The 22,606-nt window shown below is 35.0% G+C and overlaps 1 protein-coding gene across 4 annotated transcripts; it reads right to left on the reverse strand.

The window, feature by feature from the left end:
- Positions 1-14,588: 14,588 nt before the first annotated feature.
- OTLD1 (OTU-like cysteine protease family protein) lies at positions 14,589-21,539 on the reverse strand. 4 transcript variants are annotated; one of them, XM_012214766.4, is made up of 11 exons: positions 21,472-21,510; positions 21,331-21,388; positions 20,650-20,690; positions 19,668-20,564; positions 19,050-19,211; positions 18,227-18,304; positions 16,235-16,313; positions 15,988-16,133; positions 15,524-15,589; positions 15,259-15,430; positions 14,589-15,026 (listed from the first exon to the last, which is right to left on the reverse strand). In XM_012214766.4, the coding sequence occupies exons 4-11, from the start codon at positions 20,358-20,360 to the stop codon at positions 14,812-14,814; spliced, it is 1,611 nt and encodes a 536-aa protein (XP_012070156.1). In that variant the 5' UTR covers positions 20,361-20,564; positions 20,650-20,690; positions 21,331-21,388; positions 21,472-21,510; the 3' UTR covers positions 14,589-14,811. The 4 variants fall into 4 exon arrangements, with proteins under 4 accessions (XP_012070156.1, XP_012070154.1, XP_089580687.1 ...); XM_012214764.4 differs by having other exon boundaries at positions 21,331-21,537; XM_089724561.1 differs by having other exon boundaries at positions 19,668-20,690; positions 21,331-21,537.
- Positions 21,540-22,606: the final 1,067 nt, after the last annotated feature.

A 22,606-nucleotide genomic window follows, 5' to 3' on the forward strand; every position in this document is an offset into this window, starting at 1 on the left:
CTCTTTGGAGCTCCATCTAGTATCTTACTGGGCTACATGGTCTCCAAGACAGGAATCGAGATTGATCCATCAAAATCTAAAGCCATCTTAGATATGCAACCTCCTAAAATAAAACAGGAGATTCGGGGCTTCTTAGGCCGCCTTCAATACATTAGCCAATTTGTTTCACAACTAGCAAACACCTATGGACTGGTCTTCAAGAAGTTGAGAAAGGATGGCCCAAAGACTTAGGATGAACAATGCCAGAAAGCCTTTGAACATCAAAGCATATTTGCTTAACCCTCCGGTTCTCTAGCATCCGAGACCGGGAAAGCCACTTCTCCTCTACTTATCAATGACTGACAAAGCCATAGGGGCTATGTTAGCATAAGAGGCATCAGAATCTCGCAAGAAGATTGTCATTTACTACCTGAATAAGTGCATGTTGGTGACAGAATTAAAGTATAGCAAGATTGAATAGCTCTGCCTCGCTCTGGCATGGGTATGCACCAAACTCCAGCATTACCTCTGCTCCTACACCACTCATGCCATCGCTGAACATAGGCCCTTAAAATTCCTTATGGAGAGGCCGATTCTGGACAGTAAGATGGCAAAATGGGCCATTATCTTTGTAGCATTTGATCTGAAATTTATTGCAAAAAAAGCAATCAAAGGCAATGTGATAGCAGATCACCTAGCTGCATCCCCTGGTGATGCCGAAATAGCAAATGTCAGGTTTCTAGATGAAGACATCCTTCCAATCCAAACAGGCCAGTGGAAGATGTATTTTGATGGAGCTACTAATTATCAGGGTTACGACGTTGGTATAGTTATAGTAACTCCAGACGGGAAACAATTGCCCTTTAGTATTAAGTTGGCATTTCAAGTCACTAATAATGAGGCAGAATATGAAGCATGTATTGTAGGGTTTGAAGCAACGTTGAGGATTCAGGTCAAGCACCTAACAGTTTATGGGGACTCCATTCTGATCGCCTCTCAAGCGCTAAAGAAGTGGAAGATCAAAGAGCAGCGTTTGGTCCCATACCTTCGACGCCTTGATCAGTTAGCTCAGCAGTTTGAAGAATTATCATTTCACTACTTGCCCCGGGCTAAGAATTAGTTTGCCGATGCACTAGCAACTCTTGCCTCTATGATTGATGCCAGTCCTAACATGGTCATCAAGCTTCTGAATATTCAAATTCATCAATAGCCAGCCTATTGCTGCAATCTCCAGCTTAGCGATGGCAAACCATGGTTCTGGGACATTTAGATCTAGTTAGAAAGGGAAGACACCCTGAAGGTGCCTCTAAATCTAATAAGAGGACTCTCTAGGAACTGTCGAAAGGCTCTAGCCCATAAATCACCAATCAAGGTTATTATCAGCTCACCATGCAAAGCGCCAAGTTTGTTCAGAGATGTCATAAGTGCCAGATCTATGCCAAGCTCCAGAAAATGCCCCCAATAGCACGTCACCCTGTTGCTACGCCTTGGCCCTTCGTAACTTAGAGGATCGATGTGATTGGCAGAATCACTCTTAAGTCTTCCAATCAGCATGAATACATCCTCATAGCCATCGACTACTTCACCAAATGGGTAAAAGCTGCCTCATACCATGTCCTGAATTCCAAGAAAGTAGCTCAGTTTATGCAGACAAACATCATCTGCAGATACGGAATCCCTTTTGAGACCATATCAAATAATGGGTCTCATTTCCAAAAAGAGGTCTCCACTCTAATGACAAAGTATAAAATTCAGCACCACCGATCTTCACCATACAGGCCCCAGACCAGTGGAGCAGTTGAAGCAGCAAATAAGTCCATTAAGAATATCCTTTAGAAGATGATTCACAATCATAGAAATTGGCACGAGGATCTGCCTTTCACCTGATGGGGATACAGAATCTCCATCAGAATGCCAACCGGGCAACGCCACATTCACTAGTATATGGGATGGAAGCGATCCTCCCTATTGAAGTTCATATTAGATTAGCTAGGATCATGAGAGAAAATCAGTTGCCCGAAGCCAAATGCACCCAGAATTATTAACTAGTTGAATGCTATTTATGAGAAAAGACTAGAGGCTTTTAATCATTTTTAGAGTTACCATTAGAGAATAGCTAGACATTTCAACAGAAGAATTCGAGATCAAAAACTAGAAGAAAGTTGTCTTGCTCTCAAGGAAATCAGAGCTCCTGTGTAAGATCCTCGGGGTAAATTCTGGCCAAACTGAGCAAGCCGCTACATACTAAAGGAGATCCTTTCCGGAGGTGGTGTCATCTTGATCGATATAGATGGCAACGAATTCACCTATCCGTGCAATTTCGATCAGCTCAAGAGATGCTTTGTCTGGATGCATTTAGGCATTAGCACCAGAAAAATTGCCCCTTTTCATGTCACTGTAAAGTAGAATTACAGTGACCTGACTCCCGAAAATATGTTCCAAAAGTACGGGATATGTAAGTATCCAAGTCTGTGGGTGTGGTCAAAATAATAATAAAAATACAATTTTGTTCCTTCTCTTATGAAAATTCTAAATTTTCTGTGCCTATTAATGAAAAAATCAAAATAAAAAAGAAGAAAGACTAATCAATAAGCTAAGTTGAAAACCTGCAAAGGCAGGCGGCTTAGGCAAAATCAGAGCCCACTAAGTCGAAAACTCGAAAGGACGGCTTAGGCAAAAATTAGGGCAGCCTGCTAAGTTGAAAACCCGCAAGGGCGGCTTAGGCCAAAATTAAGGCTCAGAAGCAGCAATCTCATGAAGGATAATACTTATTTCCTCTTCCAAAAAGTGTCAAAATAATTACCTTTTCACATATCCCTAATTAGTACAAGTGATGTAAAAAGAAAATCACAAAAGCCCTATTACATAGACATTTGTCTCTACCATCTACCTATCTCTGCCATCTATCTATTTGTGTCAACCATCTGTGTGTATCCACTATCTATAGTCTCAAATTATATGTCAACTGAACCCTCTATACATCATGGGTTAGTGTCCTACCATGAAGCCCTATGAAAAAAATACGAGTCGAGTCAAAGTCAAAAGAATAAAAATCACACCCTATCAAGATAAGGTCGGCCTGCACCGAGGGACTAGGCAAATTGTCTGTGTCGCCTCGAAGGCATCTCCCTAGAGTTGTTAGAATCCTCTGGGTCAACCTGTCGAGTAGAGTCTAAGGTCGTCTTAGTCGTCACCCAGAGTCTAGCATCCATCTCCCGAGTTAGAGTCGTTGTACGATCCCTCTCTCGGTCACCATGCTCAGCCATCCATCAAGCCTCATAAGTAGTAGTCCTGCCCCTTAAAGCTCCAGTCTCAACCACATGAGCTCCTCTCGACTAACTACCCAGTATGGCCACAGTAACCTTTGGAGAAATTAGTATATCCCGGAAAAGAGCTCCAGCCGATGGCAATCCCTGAACATGCCCCATCTGTCTCATCAATCTAGGACCAACATAAATGTGATGCTATCCATACCAAGTAGATAAGCCATCTAGAACCCAACTGACCGGACCAGAAACCTCCTAATCTCATACTAGTCACATCTCCACAGAATCTGATCAGGCCTCAGCGCCAACAACCACTATAGCCACTCATCCTCTGACCCGAGTCTCACCATGACTCGTCTGGATCGATACTGTGATGGCTCATATGGATGACATTGTGGTGGCCTACAACTCTCAGATGATCTCTTAGCTAGACCTGCAAGATCAAACATTGCACCAAGATGCAAAGATGAAATAGGTACTCAGATGCAAATATTCTCTTCCCTAACAGATTCAACCATACCCCAACTTAAACACTCAAGCCTTTCCTTGAAAGCAAACCTTACCAGATTTTGCCTCCTCAACTATCCAAGTCTAAACAGGCATTTACATGCAAAACTCCTTCCTTAAACAAATTCAGCTTGATCCTAACTTAAGTACTCAAGCCTTTCCTAGAAAGCATGTAGGACTGGACTTTACCCCCCACTATTTGCACCCTAGACAGGTATATTCATAGGCAACTCAAAACTTAAGCCTCTTTCAGAAAGCACCTTAACCAAACATAAAGACGAGCTAGTTCGAGAATGCTTACCTGAAGCAAGATTGGGCTAGCAGACCAAATCCCATCAACTCTATAAGCTCGGTCAAGGCTTATGATAGTCTCAGCCAAGGCCATGCTAGCTATCACAGCACCTTGCTCCGTCTGAAGGACCAGGTTCACCACTCTCAGATCTTCACAACTTACTGAACTAGTCAGTATGCAGGTGCTCACTAAACCAAATACTAGAGCCCGAGTCCTGAACCTCTAATGGTCCGAGTCTAGGAAGTCGAGCGGTATCTAGGAGCCCAGCCAGTTCGACTTGGTTGTCCACCACCAACTCCCTAGCCTCTACCACAAATAGCCCCAGCATCCTTATGAAACTCCTAAAAAACCTAGTCCCAGTCGGTGCAGCCACCGAAGCGCTCTCAGAATCACTACCCAATTGTTGATGCGTGTTTTTATGCCCCCACCTAATCCAATGATGATACGAGGATGTGGAATGAAAGGTTAATGCTACCTAGAAGTCTTTTAATCCAAGGATTTAAATAAAATCAATTTTAAGTGTCTGACTGGGTCGTAGCTGCGTCACGCAGCTATGTTAGACTACATGCCGTTTTTGTATTAAACGATATGTAGCTCTGATACAGCAAGTAAGCTGCGTCACGCAGCTGTGCTCTGTGCCCCACTTATATAAATAGATCTTTTTTCTCATGTTAAGGAGAATTCGGGATGATTTTTAAGAAACCCTAAAACGCATTGTGCGGCCAGATTCTCCTCCAAAAGCTCTTTTGAGTTCGTTTGAAGGAGAATTGCCATTAGAGATCAATTTTAGGTGAATTAAACTAAAAAGAGAGAAACTCAAGAAAGAAAAGAGTGATTATTTAAATCCTTGGTAACGAAGCTTCTGGATCGTCGTAACCTTCATTCGTTAAGCCGTTTACAATCCTCAATCTTAGGTAATTTCTTTACACCTTTTGTGTTTTTTATTCATTGATTATTGATTTTATTGTTGTTTTAGTAGTTTAATCTTAATTGAATTGTATTCTGTTCGTTTTTGGTCATTTGAGGTTGCCCTAAAATATATTTATATAAAAAATGCTTTAAACAAATAATTTAAAAACAAAATTCGGACCAAAGCAGTTGCGTCACGCAGCCAGTAGATCCGTAACGGAGCTTGCAGTTGCGTGACGGAACTGTTCATGTCCAAAATTTCATTTCTTTTACCCAGAAGAGCCGCGTCACGCAACTATTCTTCAAAGAACAGCTGCGTGACGCGACTGTTCTACGGTCCAGAAACATTTTCACTCTTTCGAAAAAAGATAAATTTTGTACAAAAATAAAATTTAATTTTTCCAATAAATCCGAAAATGACCAATTATGAACAGATTGTAATTTAATTAAGTTTAGAATATTAAAATGTAATTAGGCATGATTTCGGGTTTTAGGGTTCTTGGATTCAAATTCGGGTAGAATGTATTTTTAGGTTCGGTTTGTGGCCCGCCTTTAACCATAAGGCAAGAGTGGGTCTTTTATTTATTTGATTTAATTGCTTTGGGTTGGATAATTTGGATGATTTGGATGATTATGAATGCAATAACTGATTTAATTTGGGACGATTAAATAATTTTCCATATAAGAACTCGGTTCGACTCATTCGGGTTGGGTTTAAGTAAATAAATTGGCTTTTCTAACTAAAATAAAAATAGAAATCGTAGGTTAAAAGAGGCCAATTTTTCCCGGCGTCGGCTTCCAATGGGCCGGCGTACCCAGGTCCCTTACCCAGAATCGCCTTGGTGCGCCTGACTAGTTTTTAAATAATTTGGCCTTAAATAAAATTGGGTTTAAATGGAGTCATTTTTATAAAATAAAATTGAAAACAGTCCCATTGCCGAAAAAAATGGGTGGCAACTCAAATGTTTTATAAGACCGATTTATCGGCATCGTGTCCAATAAAGTGTTTTGTCACTACTGCTCATAAATAAAATCACTTTTCCATCAAAATCAAAAAGGGAACGTTTTCGGATCGCTCGGGGGCAGTGCGAAAACACCAATAGAGTCGTAAACTCCTCGTATGTCGGGCACATCTCCTCAAAATGCATGCCGAATCGAAATACATGAGTCTGTGGATCCCATAGTTGCAGGCATGCATCTAAAATAGCCCGGTCAACCGGCAAGCATCTCAAAGTCACCAAAGAAGCCATACTGTACCGGCTTAAATTAATCTTTTTAACCTTTTCCAACCTCTTGGTCCATCTTTTCATACCACAAATGATAAACAACTCCATTTTTGGGCAGAGTGCTTAAAAATCAGAAAAATCAGGCTCCGAGGTGCAAAACGACACCGTTTTGAGGTTATAAATGAGGTATTTATAAGGCTCCAACTATCAGCCCTTAGGACGCTCCAGCACCAATATGCCCAAAGTTGATACCGATGGGACCAAATTCGGTATCGATTTGGTCCTACGATGGACACCAAAATGGTACCGGTTCAAGGGACTTCGGTTCCGTTATAGGGCACCTCGGTACTGATTGCCCCCACTAAAAGAGAGAGAGGAGAGAGAGAGAGAGAGAAAGAGAATTAAAAGAAAACTTTTTGGGAATTAAACAGAGCACTTATTAGAAAAAAATTGATCATTTTATTCAGAAGCCGGTATTTTCGGACTGTAAGATTTTCAAAATTATATTGGCAAACCAGACCTGAATTTTCTGAAAACACCCTCTCAGGAATGGAGCTAAGCAATCAGAAGTGGCATTCGTACATCATGCATAAGTATCATGTTCAACTAACCAATATCTTTCAGAATGGAGTTTAAGCAAATAATCATTCAGTGCAGCTACAAGAAGAAGCAGGCAATCAGTGCAAACAGGCAGTCAATGCAATTCCTTAGAATCAGTCACTCAGAATAGGCAATCAATGCAAAATTCAGTATAAGCAGGCGATTAGTGCTAAAATCAGAAAAATTATAAAACAGGCAGTTCATGCAAACTCCCAATAGGCAGTCAGTGCAAAAGAAACAGGTAATCAGTGCAGCTATAAGACAGGCAGTCAGTGCAAAATTCAAGACAGGTAGTTAGTGCAAAAGTCTGTATAAATAGGTGATCAACGCCAAAATCATAAAAAATTATAAATCAGGCAGCTCAATGCAATTTTCAAATCAACGCTCAAGATAGGCAGTTCAATGCAAACTCCCAACATGTAGTCAATGCAACCATGAAACAAAGTACACAATGCAATTCTATGCAGTTCCAAAATAGGCAGTTAGTGCAAGACACAAAATAAGCAGTCAGTGCAAGACTAAGAATAAGTAGTCAGTGCAAAACTCAGAAAACAGGCATCCAGTGTAGTCTCACTCAAAACAGGTAGTCAATGCAAATTCACTCAAAGTAGGCGATCAACGCAACTTGCAATAACAATTCAGTATAAACAAGGCATTCAGTGCCACAACTGGAAACAATCAATCAAGCAATCAGTGCAGCTATAAGACAAGCAATTAATGCAAAATTCAAGACAGACAATCAGTTCAAAATACAGTATAAGCAGGGCAATCAATGCCAAAATCAAGATAAATCAAGTAGTTAGTGCAATTTCCAAATCAACACTGAAGACATGCAGTTCAGTGCAAACTCCTAACAGGCAATCCATGCAGAATCAGAAAGTCAAGCGTCCAGTACAAACAGATAAAAATAAGACCTGCAGAAGTAAAAATCTGACATTTTCATTAACAATATAGTCAAGTTTTACAAAAGAAGATGCTACCACTAGGGCAGAATCAGCCCAAATTGTGCTATGAAGTTAGTCCCTAGACTACTTAAGCTCAAATCGATGGCCTACCCCAAAAAACAGTCAGAAGCTCGAGGTCGGGACCTTAGCGATGCCTAAGGTCATCCCGTAGTGTCCTGACCTAATCCTTAAGGAAGCTGTCGCAATTCAAGGCCCCAGATAGTGCCTCGCAAAGCTGGCCAATCAAGTACATCGCCCCCTCACTCCAACCAGAAGGTGGTTGCATAGTAAGCAATATGTCAAAAAAAGGGGAGGATGATGATGAAAATGATGAATGAAAGTGATACATATATATACCGACATGCCCTGAGGATAGACTAGCCAGTGGTCAGGGACATCATCCAGCAGAGGACATAAGGTCGTGCCGTGCCGAGTGACGAATCTCACCCGCTGCATGCTCTCACATAGCAAATCTGGCACCTCAGGAACATCTACCCACCGACTCATCCTCAATCTCAGTTGTGATGGTGGGCCCCGGTCTTACTCTACCTACCTAGTCAGCAGTGAGGAATGAGATGCATTCACACTCCGCTCCAAGTCACTGGCTGGGGAGTACGAGGAAGAGGGAATTTGGGAACCCATTGGTGTCGAGTTGTGGGTATGAGAATAAGTGGGCAAGAAAGAAAGAGTTAATTGAAGATAAGATGGAAAGTGTGAGTGGGGTATATGGGCCACCACTCACCCTCCTCCTCTATTTATAGGAAAAGGGGAGGACAAGCCTCACCCTTGCTCAGAAGATCAGGTCTTTCAGGATTCATCCAAATTCAAATTGAAGCATGGTCATTGTCAAAACGTTCATGACAAAATCCCAAACACAGTTGTACCTTCTAATTTGATAGACGATTACAGCCAAGACCCGAAAAATCAGACAGACCAGACCGACTCCAGAAACATATTCTCAAAATTAGAGGAAATTTGCATATGATGTTCCAGACATCGCTACAATTTTCCAGGTATGGTTCTTATACCAAAATTCCCTTTGAAAGCACTGAAATTGAAGTCCGAAAGATCGATCCTTGATCGGCTCCGATCTTTGAAAGGGGGCAAGCTGTTAACTATAATTTTAGCACTAGGCTCTAAGAAATTTTGCCACGATTCCAACGACATGAGCATGAGCTCAATTGGGCATCATTTGGGCCTCGAATGGACTTCTGAAAGCCTGAAAACCCTAAAACCAAAGGGTAGGTTCAAAATGGTAAAATGCCACAATTGGTACCGATTTTGGATGCACCAAGGCCCCTAATTGGCACTAAATAGGAGCATCTCGATGCCGAATGAGAGGACCTCGGCACCGATTTTTGCTTTGTCTCAACACTCTCTTGCCTATAAATATGGCACTCCCCCTCTCATTTTCACACCTCTTATTGCTTGATTGAGCACTTCTCTAGTTTTAATGACTCTCATTCTCCCTTTTGTGATTCTAGGACAATATAGTCCGACCTTGCTTTTCTTCCTTAGTTGAGTTAAGGCCCAACTTGGTACTCAAAAGTCAATCCTTTCGACTTTGAATCACACTTTTGTCTTCCTTAAACAAAGCTATTAGTTAACTAACTTATTGTTAATTAATTTATTATTAATTAATTTAAGAATTAACTAATAATTCATTAATTAATGCTAGTAAAATATAAGACTATAATTCGGGACCTCGTGCACTACCTTAGCTTAGTTGGAGAGAGCCTCAACCTCTTTGGTCGATTAACACTATGGACCTCCGATCCGGCCGCGTCACAAGCACTAGGGTATAAAACACTAAACTCAAAACTTTGCCAATTAAGCTCGGTTTGTCCGGTACCATATCAATTATCAAGCTGGTTCGTCCAGCACTTAGCATGCTTTAAGCCCGGTCCAATCGGCCACTAAGCCCAGTCCGTCCGACAAAACCACAAAATCAATTTTCAAGCAAGCCTGGTTCGCCGATAAACCCTTTAAACCCACTCCCTGAATGGTACCTTCAAAACCCTACCATCCTAATCGATGGTAGAACTTCATGCGCCCTGATCCTTATACAAGCGAGGTACGAAAGCATAACTACGGATTTCAGTCTAGGTAGTGCGCCTCCGACCAAACTAACCAGTCGAGACTTAGGGAAATATGTGGCACAACCTAGAGTCCTTAATAAACAAAACTAGAGTCGGGCTCCCCTCCAATTACACACTTTTAATTATTTATGTTTTTAATGCACCATATTTTTTATATTGACATGCATTATTAGTATGTTCATGCATCGATAAACTGATATTCATACAAAACACTGATTTTTGATTTCTTAATTATGACCCAACCGTTGATTCATTCGAAAGAAGCCAAAAAACCTAGTCCCCGAACCCAATGATTCGAGGCTAGTGCATTTTATCCAAAGGCATACTGAAAATAGAGTCCAACACAGAGTTTTTTCCTTAGTCTTTCTCCGAAAATAAAAACAAATTAGGGTGGCAACTCTATCACAGTACACACTGTCAAATTGGGCCAAAGACCCAACCCGACATCACTTAAGCGTTAAACTGAGCCATAATCTAACAAATCAATCTAAAATCAAAATCAACAAAAGGAACCATAAGGAGTTCCTCCCAGTTTCCATGATGAATCGTCCAATGGGCCCGTCTGGATCCACTCTGTCCTTCAGATCTTTCCTATGGCGCTCGGGTGGGGGTTCACAGATACCAATCGTGAAGACCCAACGTTTTCATAGGTCTCTTTCTTCTTGCAAGAAGCTATATTACAATGGATCTCTTGAGTAACCAATGATCTTGGATATAAAAATTGATATTACCAAATAAATCAATTACTTGGGGTAAGTTCTAGTAGCTGTACTGAAATGGGTCTCTTCGTTATTGAAAAAAAAAATGTGAAATGGGTCTTTCAGTTCTTGATTTTGAAGTGGAGACTAAGGAATAGTGATCTGAGATTGATATGGTTTTGTTGTTGTTTTTTTTTATTATTATTACTGAAATTCTTTGTTCATATTCTTTGGTGGCTAGAGGCTTCATCTTTGGTTGATGAGTTTTTGTTTGTATTACAAATAGCATATTATTTTCTTTTCTTTTTTTAACGAGCATATTATTCTTTTTGTTAGAATATATATTACTTAATCTTTATAATGGAAAATTGTTGGTATAAAGGGGAGCCTTCAGTTTATAGAGTCTCATCAAATGCAGAATCAGATTTGCATCCTTTTTCATTTATTTTTTTTTCATTTTTATGTTTCAAATCTTGTTTTATTTTGAGAAATGGGTTTCACTTATGATTTTGTTTTTCAATTACAAATATAAAGCTAAAAGGATAACTATAAATTTATCATAATCAACCTTTGTTCATCTCTGTGTGATTTTTTGGTATTTGTAATTGGGTTGCTAACTAGCTTATTTTTAATTGTTTTGATCTAGATGTTTTTATGTAGAAAGGAGGGCAATAAAAAGCTTGAGGGTATTTTCTGTCATTTTAGAAGATTTCTCTCTCCTCTCTCTTGTTTTTTCTTGTATTTTAACGGAAAAAGTAGCTAAAAATGGACAGACGGACTATATAGTCTAACGGAGGCAAACCTCAAGGATGATTTAGATATTTGAACAAACTACATGACTACTTAAATAATTTTTCTAAGCCTCAAGTACGAAATAATAATTTTTTCTTAAAATAATTATAATAAATCAAATTAAATATTAATAAAAATAAAACCAAAATATATTATATTCTTATCATATCTAACATGTACCTTATATATACCTTATATATACCTTATATAGTATAATATAACCAATCAAAATCAAATTACCTTTACTTTTTCAATCAATATTATTAAAATCTTAAAGATATTATATTCTTTTATCACATTTAATAGATACCATATTTAGTATATAGTATAATTTCTTAATTTATCCGATAGAATTTGGATTTAAATAGAAATTTTTTGGAATAGAAAATCTTGATTCGGAATTTTTTGATGTTGCCCCTAATAATTGATATGTATTATATTCTTATTTTTTAAAAAAAAATAGACATTAAAATAGGAGAGAATTATTATTTTATCTTTCTATTTTGTTAAAATTATTCCAACAAAAATTAATTAGGACCATATAAATTTTTTTATACTTTATTAATAACATGGTATTAAGCCTTGTTTTTCAACTTCATTAAAGGACCTCAATTTAATAGCAAAATTTTTAATAAATTTTAATAATTATTTATTATTTAAACAAATAAAATATAATAAATACACATTATAGCATAAATAGTATTAAAAAAAGATGGAAATGGTAGCATACAAAATTTCCCAATTAAGATTTTTAATAATATATAATATTTGTTATACTTTTAAGGCAATATACTAAATTATATATAATATATTTTAAAAACTTTTTCACGTTGCAGAAACTGAATTTTTTTCAATAAAATTATTTATATATATTATATACTTTTTTCTTTTTCTATCTCTCTCCTAAATAAAATAATTTAAATTATAATCAAAATAAAATCAAATATTTAATAAATAAAATATAAAAATTTCCAATATCTCATTATCATATATATTTATTAACGAAATAAATTTAGAAAAGAAAAACCTTAATATTTTGAAATGCTTCGATCCCTATATGTACTTATTTAAAAATTAATTTTTAAAATATATCCAATCAACTAATAAAATATAATAATTTAATTGGCTATTATTAAAGTTATTTTAGAATATTCTAAATTTCATTCAGAACGATATCGAAAATCTCATTATTCCATTATCCCCTTATTCCCATATTTATATATATACTAGTTTTTTTATAACGTGCATTGTACGTTGACTATGCTTGTTATATTATTATCTTTGTACTCTTTTAATTTTTTATCTATATAATACTAAAGCATAAGCTTTTGTTTAAATTAAAATAAATATAATTGGTTAATTTGTATTAGATTTTGTCGTACAAACTATTTGTAATGCTAATGTACTTAATTCTATTTTATATAATGAAGTAATCTCAAAATAAAGTTTAACCAAATCTCTATACTTAATCCTTCGGTCTCTAATTTATAAATGTAGATTCTTAAAACCCTGATAAGTGCCCAAAAAGAAAATCAAGTTATAACTCAATTCTCAATCCCTGCTCTCAACCTCAAATTAATATCTATATACAATTATAATGAAAAATAAATAACTTATTTTTACTGCTAAATAGAAAAAAAAACTGAAAAGATAATCTGAATTGATAATGGTACCCATTTTGTCTAATAGTGATAGTAGTACTTATACAATGCATTGGAGAAATGAATATATAAACTTACACACAAATTCTTAAAACAAAAAAGTAACCCAAAATAGAAATATATAGTTAAAAATTTTTCTAATTTTACAAATACTACTTTCTTTCAAATCAAATAGATTTAGAATATAAGAGAAAAAACATTAAGAAAAATAAAAATGCCTAATCACGAAGAGATCATCTAGGATCCAAAATTGATTAGTTAGTGAGATTATTCAAATATTTTATTCTCTATTGTTTTAAATTGCACATTTAAAATAAATAAATAAATAAGTTAATTAATTAATAAAAAAAGATTACATAAGATAACGTTTTATCTCTCCAAATAAATTCTCAAATTTTCATACAACCATGAAAAAAAAGAATATATTTTTTCTTTTTTATCTCTCTCCTAAATAAAATATTATGTATATTCTATTTAAAAATATTTTTTTTAAAAAAAAAATTTCAATCAAATCATACAAATATAAAGAAAAAATATTAATAAAAAGAATATACTTTTTCCTTTTTTATCTCACCCCTAAATAAAATATTTTAAATTATAATCAAAATAGGATCAAATATTTAAAAAATAAAATATAAAATTTTTTTAATCTCTCATTATCATATATATTTATTAAAAATAAATAACTAAGTTAATTAATTAATAAAAAAATTACATAAAAGAAACGTTCTATCCTTTCCGAATAAATCCTCAATTTTTCATATAACCATACAAAAAGTAAAAATATATATTTTTCTTTTTTTATCTCCTAAATAAATAATGATATATCCCTTTCAAAAAAAAAATTATATATATTTTATTTGAGAATTTATTTTTTAAAAAATATATCAAATCAAATCATACAAATATAAAGAAAAAAGAATATTAATAAAAAGATATGTACTTTTTCTTTCTTGTATCTCACTCCTAAATAAAATAATTTCAATTATAATCAAAATACAATCAGATATTTAAAAAATAAAATATAATTTTTTTTAAAATCCCTCATTATCATTTATATATTTATCAAAAAATAAATTTAAAAAGAATAAAACTTAAATTTTAAAACACTTAATTATCTATATATATTTATTTAAAAAAATATTTTAATAAATTATATTCATTCAATTCATAAAATGTAATTTTCTAATTGGTCATACTAAAATTATTTTAGCACATTCTAAATTTCATTAAAGATAATATCGAAAATCTCATTACTAGGGTATCCATAAAACCACTCACATGGCTCAAAACAATTTAAACCAATCCAAACCGATTAAAAATTACTGTTTTAAAAAAGTTGCTAGGCTGGTAGAGGCATTAATGTCTTTTTATCAGTAATTAACATCTGAAATGGATAAAATAGACGGAAAAACAAAAATTTATACCCGTTGCAAAATATGGAAATATTGTATTTTTTTAAATGCAGAAACAAACAAATAATTTAAATAATAATTTTTCTTTAATATAATTATGAAAGTAAGGTAACCCAACTGAAACCCGATAAAACATCGAAAAGCCTCCTATGAGTTGGGGACATTTTGCCATCTCTACCTTTTCTCGGCTATAAAATGCATGCACAGCCACACAATATTTCATGTATTATTGAGCACTGAAAATTGAACATTTGATTCAAAAGATAATTTTGAACATAAACTGGTAGTCCATTTTTATTTTATTTATTGAACTTTAATAGCATTCTTTAAAGTTCTCGGCAATCGCTTCTATTTTTCACTCCAAGTTACATGTCTGTCAGCATGAAGCAGCTAATTCTGTTTCTGACATGGAAGAGGCTTGCTCTATTCAGTTGCTTTGCCTTTGCGCCTGCTGCTTCCAGTTCCAGTTTCCAAGAGGTAACAAACCATTGAATCAACATCGTCACCGAATATGCTGTATGCCTCAATCACCTGCAGATAGCTGAATCCCATAGACAGAACCATCTGCATACTGCTGCTCAGGACAGCATCTTGAGATCCATGTTCCTTCATCCCTTTGTTCTCACTGCCCGATGATCCTTTTTCCAAATTCATACAATTATCGACGACTTAGTATAAAAGTTCAACTCTCTCTCAATAGACTGTAAAAGATAATGATCATCATTATATTTATCTAACTGTGTTTCCAAGGACTAGGTCATACGAAGAGGGTGGAAGGACAAAAAGAACAGTATTTTGCTCCATGTTACTTGCCCATAGTTTCAGAAGCTACTGTTTTGAGATTGATTTGGAACAGATCTGTGTACTTACTAGCTCCAGAAGATGATGGTTCAGCGCCAGAAGTAGATTCTTTATGACCAAGTTGCTGCTTGAACTTGTCATTGGCAATATACTCAGCCCGAGAAGCTTCCATCACCATACGCTCAATCTCCTTTTCAGTAAGTTCAAGATCAGAGTAAAACCGCCCCTCAGCTAAAAGTGCCTGTCATATTATCAGATAGAAGATGGTTCAGGTTAGCAATCCAGCAAGCCAAATACAACAACTGCATCGAATATGCTGCATAATAATACTTGCATTATCAATCTGCTGGTCCTGCTGAGCTTTAATTGCAGCTTTGACCTGATCCTTGTCCACGTTAGTCTGGAGAACAGAAATCAAGCTTTAGTAAGTAGTAACACCAGTATTTTTCCACTGCATCAGTCCACATCATAAAATAAGTAATTCCTACAAGTCCTATAAGTCCCATTGAAAAGTGAATTAGCCAGTCATTGCCATGGCATAGCCTAAATAAATTATTATTATTTTGCTGCTTCGCCTTTACCCATAACAAAAGAATACAGATTATTGAAACTCAAGCTTATTGCACTTAAAGCAAAGTGATTGTGGCACATACTAAATGGCAATTGTCAGAGAGATTCACAAGCAACTGTTTTCCTTTGACGGCTATTTGAGTCATCATGTTTTAATTTTCAAATAAAAGTATGAACAACTATTGTCATTAAATAATAGAAACAACAATAAAAGAAGCAGAGACGTACCCCTCTAAGACAGCTGAAACCAAGCCCTGCACCAATTGTCAGTCGACGTGGGTCAAGAAGAGAGTTATAATGATTACCATGATGATAACTCAGCCTTATGGGTGGTGTGTCAGTGTTGTAGCTTCCATGAAAAATGTTGATAGGTTCTACACCAATGACTCCCAGTAAGAAAGATGCAGCAAGTGGCAGTGCAAACTTGATGAATGAAAAAAAAAAAAAAAAAGTTCTAAAGAGGGAAAAGCAGTACCAGTGCTATAGGAATATATGTGGATTGGCCGGTTATACATTTCTGATAGAGCTTGGATCTCCACATTGTTCCCATAGACCTGTGAATTGAGATGAAAGGTGCACATGTACTCAAACCAACATTATCAAGGCAATGAGCATTCAGACATAGTCAAGCCAAATGGACCGGTCATAGTATACAAGTAACATAGCAAAAATAAAGGATATTCCACAAACAATAGACAAAACATGCTTAAATATTAAGGGCCATGTTTCTCTACAGAGAGAGGGTATCATCCCACCCCACCCAAGTCCCTATCTCTTCTCCTCCTCTTCCTTTGGTGGTGTGAACGGTGTTTTGTTCATACCAAGCAAAAGGACTATGAAAGAAGGAACATGACAAATAAATACCACGCATTAAACTGTTCTTAATCTGTAATAGAAGGACGAGACAAATATCTCAAACATTTTACTGTAGTTAAAATCAGGTTTAAAAATATCAGCCTATATGTTATGCATTGGCAATCTCATTAGCTTTTTGGTAATGGTACATGATATTTTCCGTGTTGGTGCTCCGAATTAAAAAACGGAGGAGAATCATCTGTACCATTATGGTTCTCCCAATAGACCAATCCATGCCAAGACTAACAAAACGTGTCAAAAGTAATCACTCCCTTCTCCACTCTCAAGACTCTCTTTTCTCACCTAACTCTGCAAAACGTACAAAGTTGACAGAGAGGGTAGTTTCATTTTTTCTAAAATCAAAATCTGATGTAATTGAACAAAAGTTGGAATTTTGGTTGGGAAATCACAAGTGTTGAATTGAGACATTGAAGAAGGAAGAAAAGACTAGAGTGTGGAGAAGTGGAACTGGCTGCATTGGTGTAATGTGGAGAGGATGACTAGGGTCAGTTTTTTGCACGGTGGTATAAACAAGTTAGGAGATGTGGTCTCTTTTTCCCTGCATGTGTTTAGGTTAGTTAAACAGTACTGCTTTACTTTTAGTTATTTTTTCCCCCAAAAAAGAAAGTGTAATGCTTCACTTTTAGTTAAACAGTACTGCTTTACTTCTAGTTATTTTTTCTCCCAAAAAAAAAGTGTAATGCTTCACTGCAGAGTTTAAAGGGTAATGAACTTTCAATATAATAATCTAAACTTTAAATGGTTTGTATTTATTTTTATAAAATTATAAAATGGAATTTAGAACAAAAATAAGACTTCAAGTCAAAATAAAGTTTTTCATTATATATATATATATATATATATATATATATATATATATATATATATATATATATAATAGTTCTAATATCTGAATGAAATACTGATTGAGTAGAAATACTATATTTACAAGATATAATTGGTTTCAGATAGTTTTCACTTAACCATTATTTAATTTGTAATGTGTAATTATGTAACTCAAGCCATGCAATGTTTATATTTATATATATATATATATATATAGCATGGCTTGAGTTACATAATTACACATTACAAATTAAATAATGGTTAAGTGAAAACTATCTGAAACCAATTATATCTTGTAAATATAGTATTTCTACTCAATCAGCATTTCATTCAGATATTAGAACTATTAAAAACATGTAGTTTGCAATAAATAATTATTTTGCATCTCATTTAGTATTATTGTGCTTTTTTTTAAAAAAAAAATTTCACTACCATGCCAACCAATACCATTACATTTCAAATGCAACATACCAACGCGTCTGCAATGCGAACACATCCGCAACTGCGACGCTGGCTGCAATTGGGATTTAAAAACTTGGTCAAAATGCATTCTGGAAAACAATTTCACAGCTTTCCAATTTCCTTTTTCCAGGCGCAAGCTAAACTAATGACCTCAAAAAGAGAAAAATTACGCAAGTATATGAAGCTTTAAAAATTTCAGAAGGTCATATACAAAAAGAGAGATATTTACAGTGTAGTGCATTTCTCAGCACCAGATATTCAACAAAACAACAAGTGAAAAGCCAAACTGGATACATATTCATACCTTGTCCCTTCTCTTCCTCTTACAGTATGATGTAAAACCTTCAGTAATAAATTGAGAAAAGTGGTCCCTTTCTCGCTCCTGAATAGCGAAAAAAATAGATCAGGACAACCCTACATCTCATTAACAATGTCCACTTGTGCACAGAGAAATAGATATCCTAAAAGTTTTATCAATTCAGCTAAAGCAAATACATTATGAAAGAGATCCAGAAGTACGGAAGTATAGCATAAAAATATTAACCTTTGCCGCCAATATAATGGAAGGAAGATCATTAACACCAAATATTCGCTCACAGATATTTTTATAATTAGAAAATGAATCCAATTATCTAATCCCATTATTCAGATGAAATTGACAAGAAAACAGGGGATAACATGAAAGTTGGTCTCAAATATACCCCTAACTAGAACAAAAATACAAGAGAAAAAAGAAAAGAGAAATGCCAGAGATAAAGAAAGATCCAACTATAAGATCCTCACATGCTACCATATATTACTCTCAAACTCCTTTCTTTTCTATGAAACTGTCTGCTATTACCATCAAATGTCTAGACATGAACTTTCAGCAAAACCGCATATCACAATCAGCAAATAGGAATATTAGTACCGTTAAAAGGAAAAATGCGCAATTCTATCAACCTATCAGACTAAAATTCTTCAGTAACATTCAATAAGGCCACATGAAAACCAAACATATACCAAGCAAGACTAATGAAACAAAGAAATGGAATGCCTTTTCAGCATGGCTCCTCTAAATGAACAAGATTTGAACTGGAGCAATGAATTCACAAGAATATTGAAATAGAAGAAATTAAACATATTACCATATAATCTATGCACATTTGTCTAATCAAATCATACGCCTCAGAATCCCCATACACTTGATCCGCAACAGCACGGAAGAGACAATTCCCATCCCCCAACATCCTTCTAACTTCAAATCCTTTAGACCGCCTTATGTCAATTTCAAATTGGCGTTCTCTTTCCTGAAATAGATGCAACATTACGAAATAGAACCCGATGTAATTTTTGATATCATTAAGTCTTAAGGCACAAACAAAATATAGGGCAATGTGATAAAGATGATAAGATCACAAGCACAAGATAAATAACTGTTAAATTCCACTAACTTTTATCAAAACCGTGAAGTCCATGGATGGAGATATTAATCAAGATTTTCACTGAAGTAACTCAACAAGCAGGAGACCCAAAAAGGCAAATAAGTAATCAGATAAAGAATATAAGGAAAATAAATCTGACAGCCCAAAAGATTACAATTGAAAAAGTAATAAGAGAACAGGAGAAATAGAATATAATGATTGTTAAAAACGTTATTACTTGTTGCAAGCACATGACTTCTTTCAAAAGATTAAGCAACTTGCTTGATATAATGCAAGAACAAAAACATAGATCAACCATTGTATTCAGTAGCAGGAACTGACCAAATCATCATAGGAGGAAACACAGCAAGGGTTCTGCTCGTCAGCACTATTATATCCCTCACTATCACCATGAGACCTAGGAGAGGAAGGCCGTGACCCAGATGGTGATGTCCTTGTAGAAACAACAGGCCAAGCAACCGCTCTTCTAGATGATCCAATACGCACAGAATTTGAACTTCCCGTTACAGTTCTCCTCAAGTTTGAGTTCGAATTTGAATTTGAATTTGATGACAGAGGTTTTGGTGGTGGCACAGGAGGGGGTGGTGGATGAGGACTTCCACTGCCAATGCCTGGAGAACTACCACTTGAACCTTCAGTCTCAGCTGCAGGTCCCTCCAATATCCTCAAACCGTCCAATCCTTTTATCAAATCCCCTGATCCAATGCGCTCGACATTAATCAATTTCTCATTATCAACAATTTCATCATTCAAATTTTCAATCTTATCACCATGTAAACCTTCCATAAAAAACTCGTCACTTTTTGTTGCCTTGTCGCTACTCCCGCAATACTCCAAGAACTCATCGACAACAAGTTCCTGTCTTTCATCACCAATTTCCTCATCTTTTGGAGCTGAAATAATCTGAGGGGTAGCTGCAACCTGTGTCTCAGGCCGAGCAGTTGATGATGACCCTGCTCTGCTCTGGCTTGAAGAAGAAGAACCACTGCCTCGTTGAACCAAAACCCGAGTCATTGGTTTTCAATTTATTGTTCTCAATTATTGAAATCCAAACGCGAATTCTTGTCCCCAGGTGACCCAAAATTAGAGGTAGAAAAAGACCATAGTAATCACAGGTTTGTCGCGAGTTCTTGCCTTAGGTGCAGTGACACCAATCCCTTGGCTGAAGGAATTCTTCCAGCCCAGTGCGTTCAGCTCCTTGTCACCGTGAAAAGATCTCTGCATTCCCCTAACAATTCTCATGAGACCCAAACCTTCAACTTTTTTAAACAATAATAACCTTCTCTAAGTACTCGAATTTTACCCGGAAAAAGAAATCCTGAAATTCACTTTCAAAACCTCAAGCTGCAATCAACACCATCCAATTCCCACAAAAATCAACATAAAAAAAATCAAAATTCTCTTTCTCACAACACAGAGAAACAATTCAAATCATATTTCAATAACAACAAACTCTAAATTCAAAGGAAGTTGGAGAAATCAAGTAAATCCATAGCTGGTCTTTTTCATCACTAACACATAAATGCCCTAAGCTCACTCATTAACTAATAAAACCCTATATAATCTACAAATAGCTAATCCTCCATATGCTCCATTCAATTCAGAGAAATAAAAATTAGGAAATTAGTAAAGCCAAAGCTATAATACTGCATTTGGAACCTAAATGCACCCAATTTAACTAATTGACCTGAACTAAGCAGCTATCCTCTCAATAAGAAAAAACAAAAATAAGAACAAAGCTTATAACTTTCTTTTCCTTTTCTTCCCTTTTTGATTTCCCACAGACGGTTAGCAAACCACAGACATAATGAAATCCACAAACCGCACTTCAAATAATAATAATTGAAAAAGCTAAAGAGCGATCAAAAAGATCAAACAGAGAGCAAAAACATAGTAATTGAATTGAAACAGGGATGTATTCTACGGAAAAAAAAGAATAGAAAACCCTAGAGTTGACTCAGCACGAACTGAAACAAAGACTCACCTGAGAGAGAAGAGATTAGAATCAAAAAAGCAAAAATTAGAAACCGAGTTGTTGAGATCTGCAAAAGCTGAGAGATAGATTAGGGTCCCTCTTAGGGTTTTTAATCAAAAGGAACCAAAACGATAATAAAAAGTCGATTACTTGGTAGAAAAGGAGAGAGTGTTTTAGAGAGAGAAAGAGAGAAAGGGAGAATGGGAGGCTTCCTTTTAACGGTGGGTGGGTGGAGAAGGGAAAGGTGACGTGGAGTCTACCATAGCAGACGGCCGGGAAACGACGGACTTACACGTGGCAAGTTCACCACTTTGTTCCGCACGTGTGACACAGCTTTCAAACTTTTACGGAGTAATTACTATTTAGTCCCCAAAATTTGGTCAAATACACTACTAAGGACTACGTTTCTCAAAATTTAATTATTTTGTTCCTTAGTTATCGTATCCTTATACTAATACATCCCTCCATCTATTATTCTCCAAAATTTTTGTTAATGAAATTGAAAATTTATATATATCTATACTATATATAAATATGGGAATAATGAAATTTTCAATAGTATCCTTAATGAAATTCAGAATGTGCTAAAATAATATTAATCATAGCCAATTAGAAAATTAAAAAATTACATTTTATTAGTTGATTGAATATCTTTATAAAAATTATTTTTTAAAACAATCAAAATTTGAATATTGATTTTCCTTAAAATTTTCAATAGTATCCTTAATGAAATTTAGAACGTGCTAAAATAACATTAGTCATAGCCAATTAGAAAATTACATTTTATTAGTTGATTGGTTATCTTTATAAAAATTATTTTTTAAACCAATCAAATTTTGAATATTAATTTTCCTTTAAAATCATTAATATTTGTTGTCTCAGATTTAATTTCTCTTAAAGCTCAATTATATAAGACAACTAACTATCAATTAAGAAAAACAACATTTTAGGCAATTTTAATTTTTATTATTTTTTAATGAAATCTGAAATTTTTCCTATACAAGTAAACGCCAAATATTTAAATCATATACAATTTCACTCTTTAACAAAAGCGTCACGTCAACATATAGGAAAAGCTCATGATTCTCCTTTATATATATATATATATATATATATATATATATATATATATATATATATATATATATATATATATATATATTGATATAATGATTATTATATCATGATATTGATAAATCTATTAAATAGATTATTATATTATAGAACATTAACGCTCCATTTGGTATAAATGAATTTTAGTAGAATTCATTTGTGAATGATGTTT

Source organism: Jatropha curcas, chromosome 1 (genome assembly GCF_041381405.1).
Source record: "Jatropha curcas cultivar XTBG-Jc1 chromosome 1, XTBG_Jcur_1.0, whole genome shotgun sequence".
NCBI classification, from domain to species: Eukaryota; Viridiplantae; Streptophyta; class Magnoliopsida; order Malpighiales; family Euphorbiaceae; genus Jatropha; species Jatropha curcas.

Excerpts from the sequence above, each read along its gene's own strand:
- OTLD1 (XM_012214764.4), bottom strand. The coding sequence starts at position 20,360 with ATGACTCGGGTTTTGGTTCAACGAGGCAGTGGTTCTTCTTCTTCAAGC. Across the intron at positions 16,314-18,226 it reads AGAGGAAGAGAAGGGACAAG|GTCTATGGGAACAATGTGGA; the intron begins GTATGAATATGT and ends CTCAATTCACAG. Across the intron at positions 15,431-15,523 it reads AGGACCAGCAGATTGATAAT|GCACTTTTAGCTGAGGGGCG; the intron begins GCAAGTATTATT and ends ATAATATGACAG.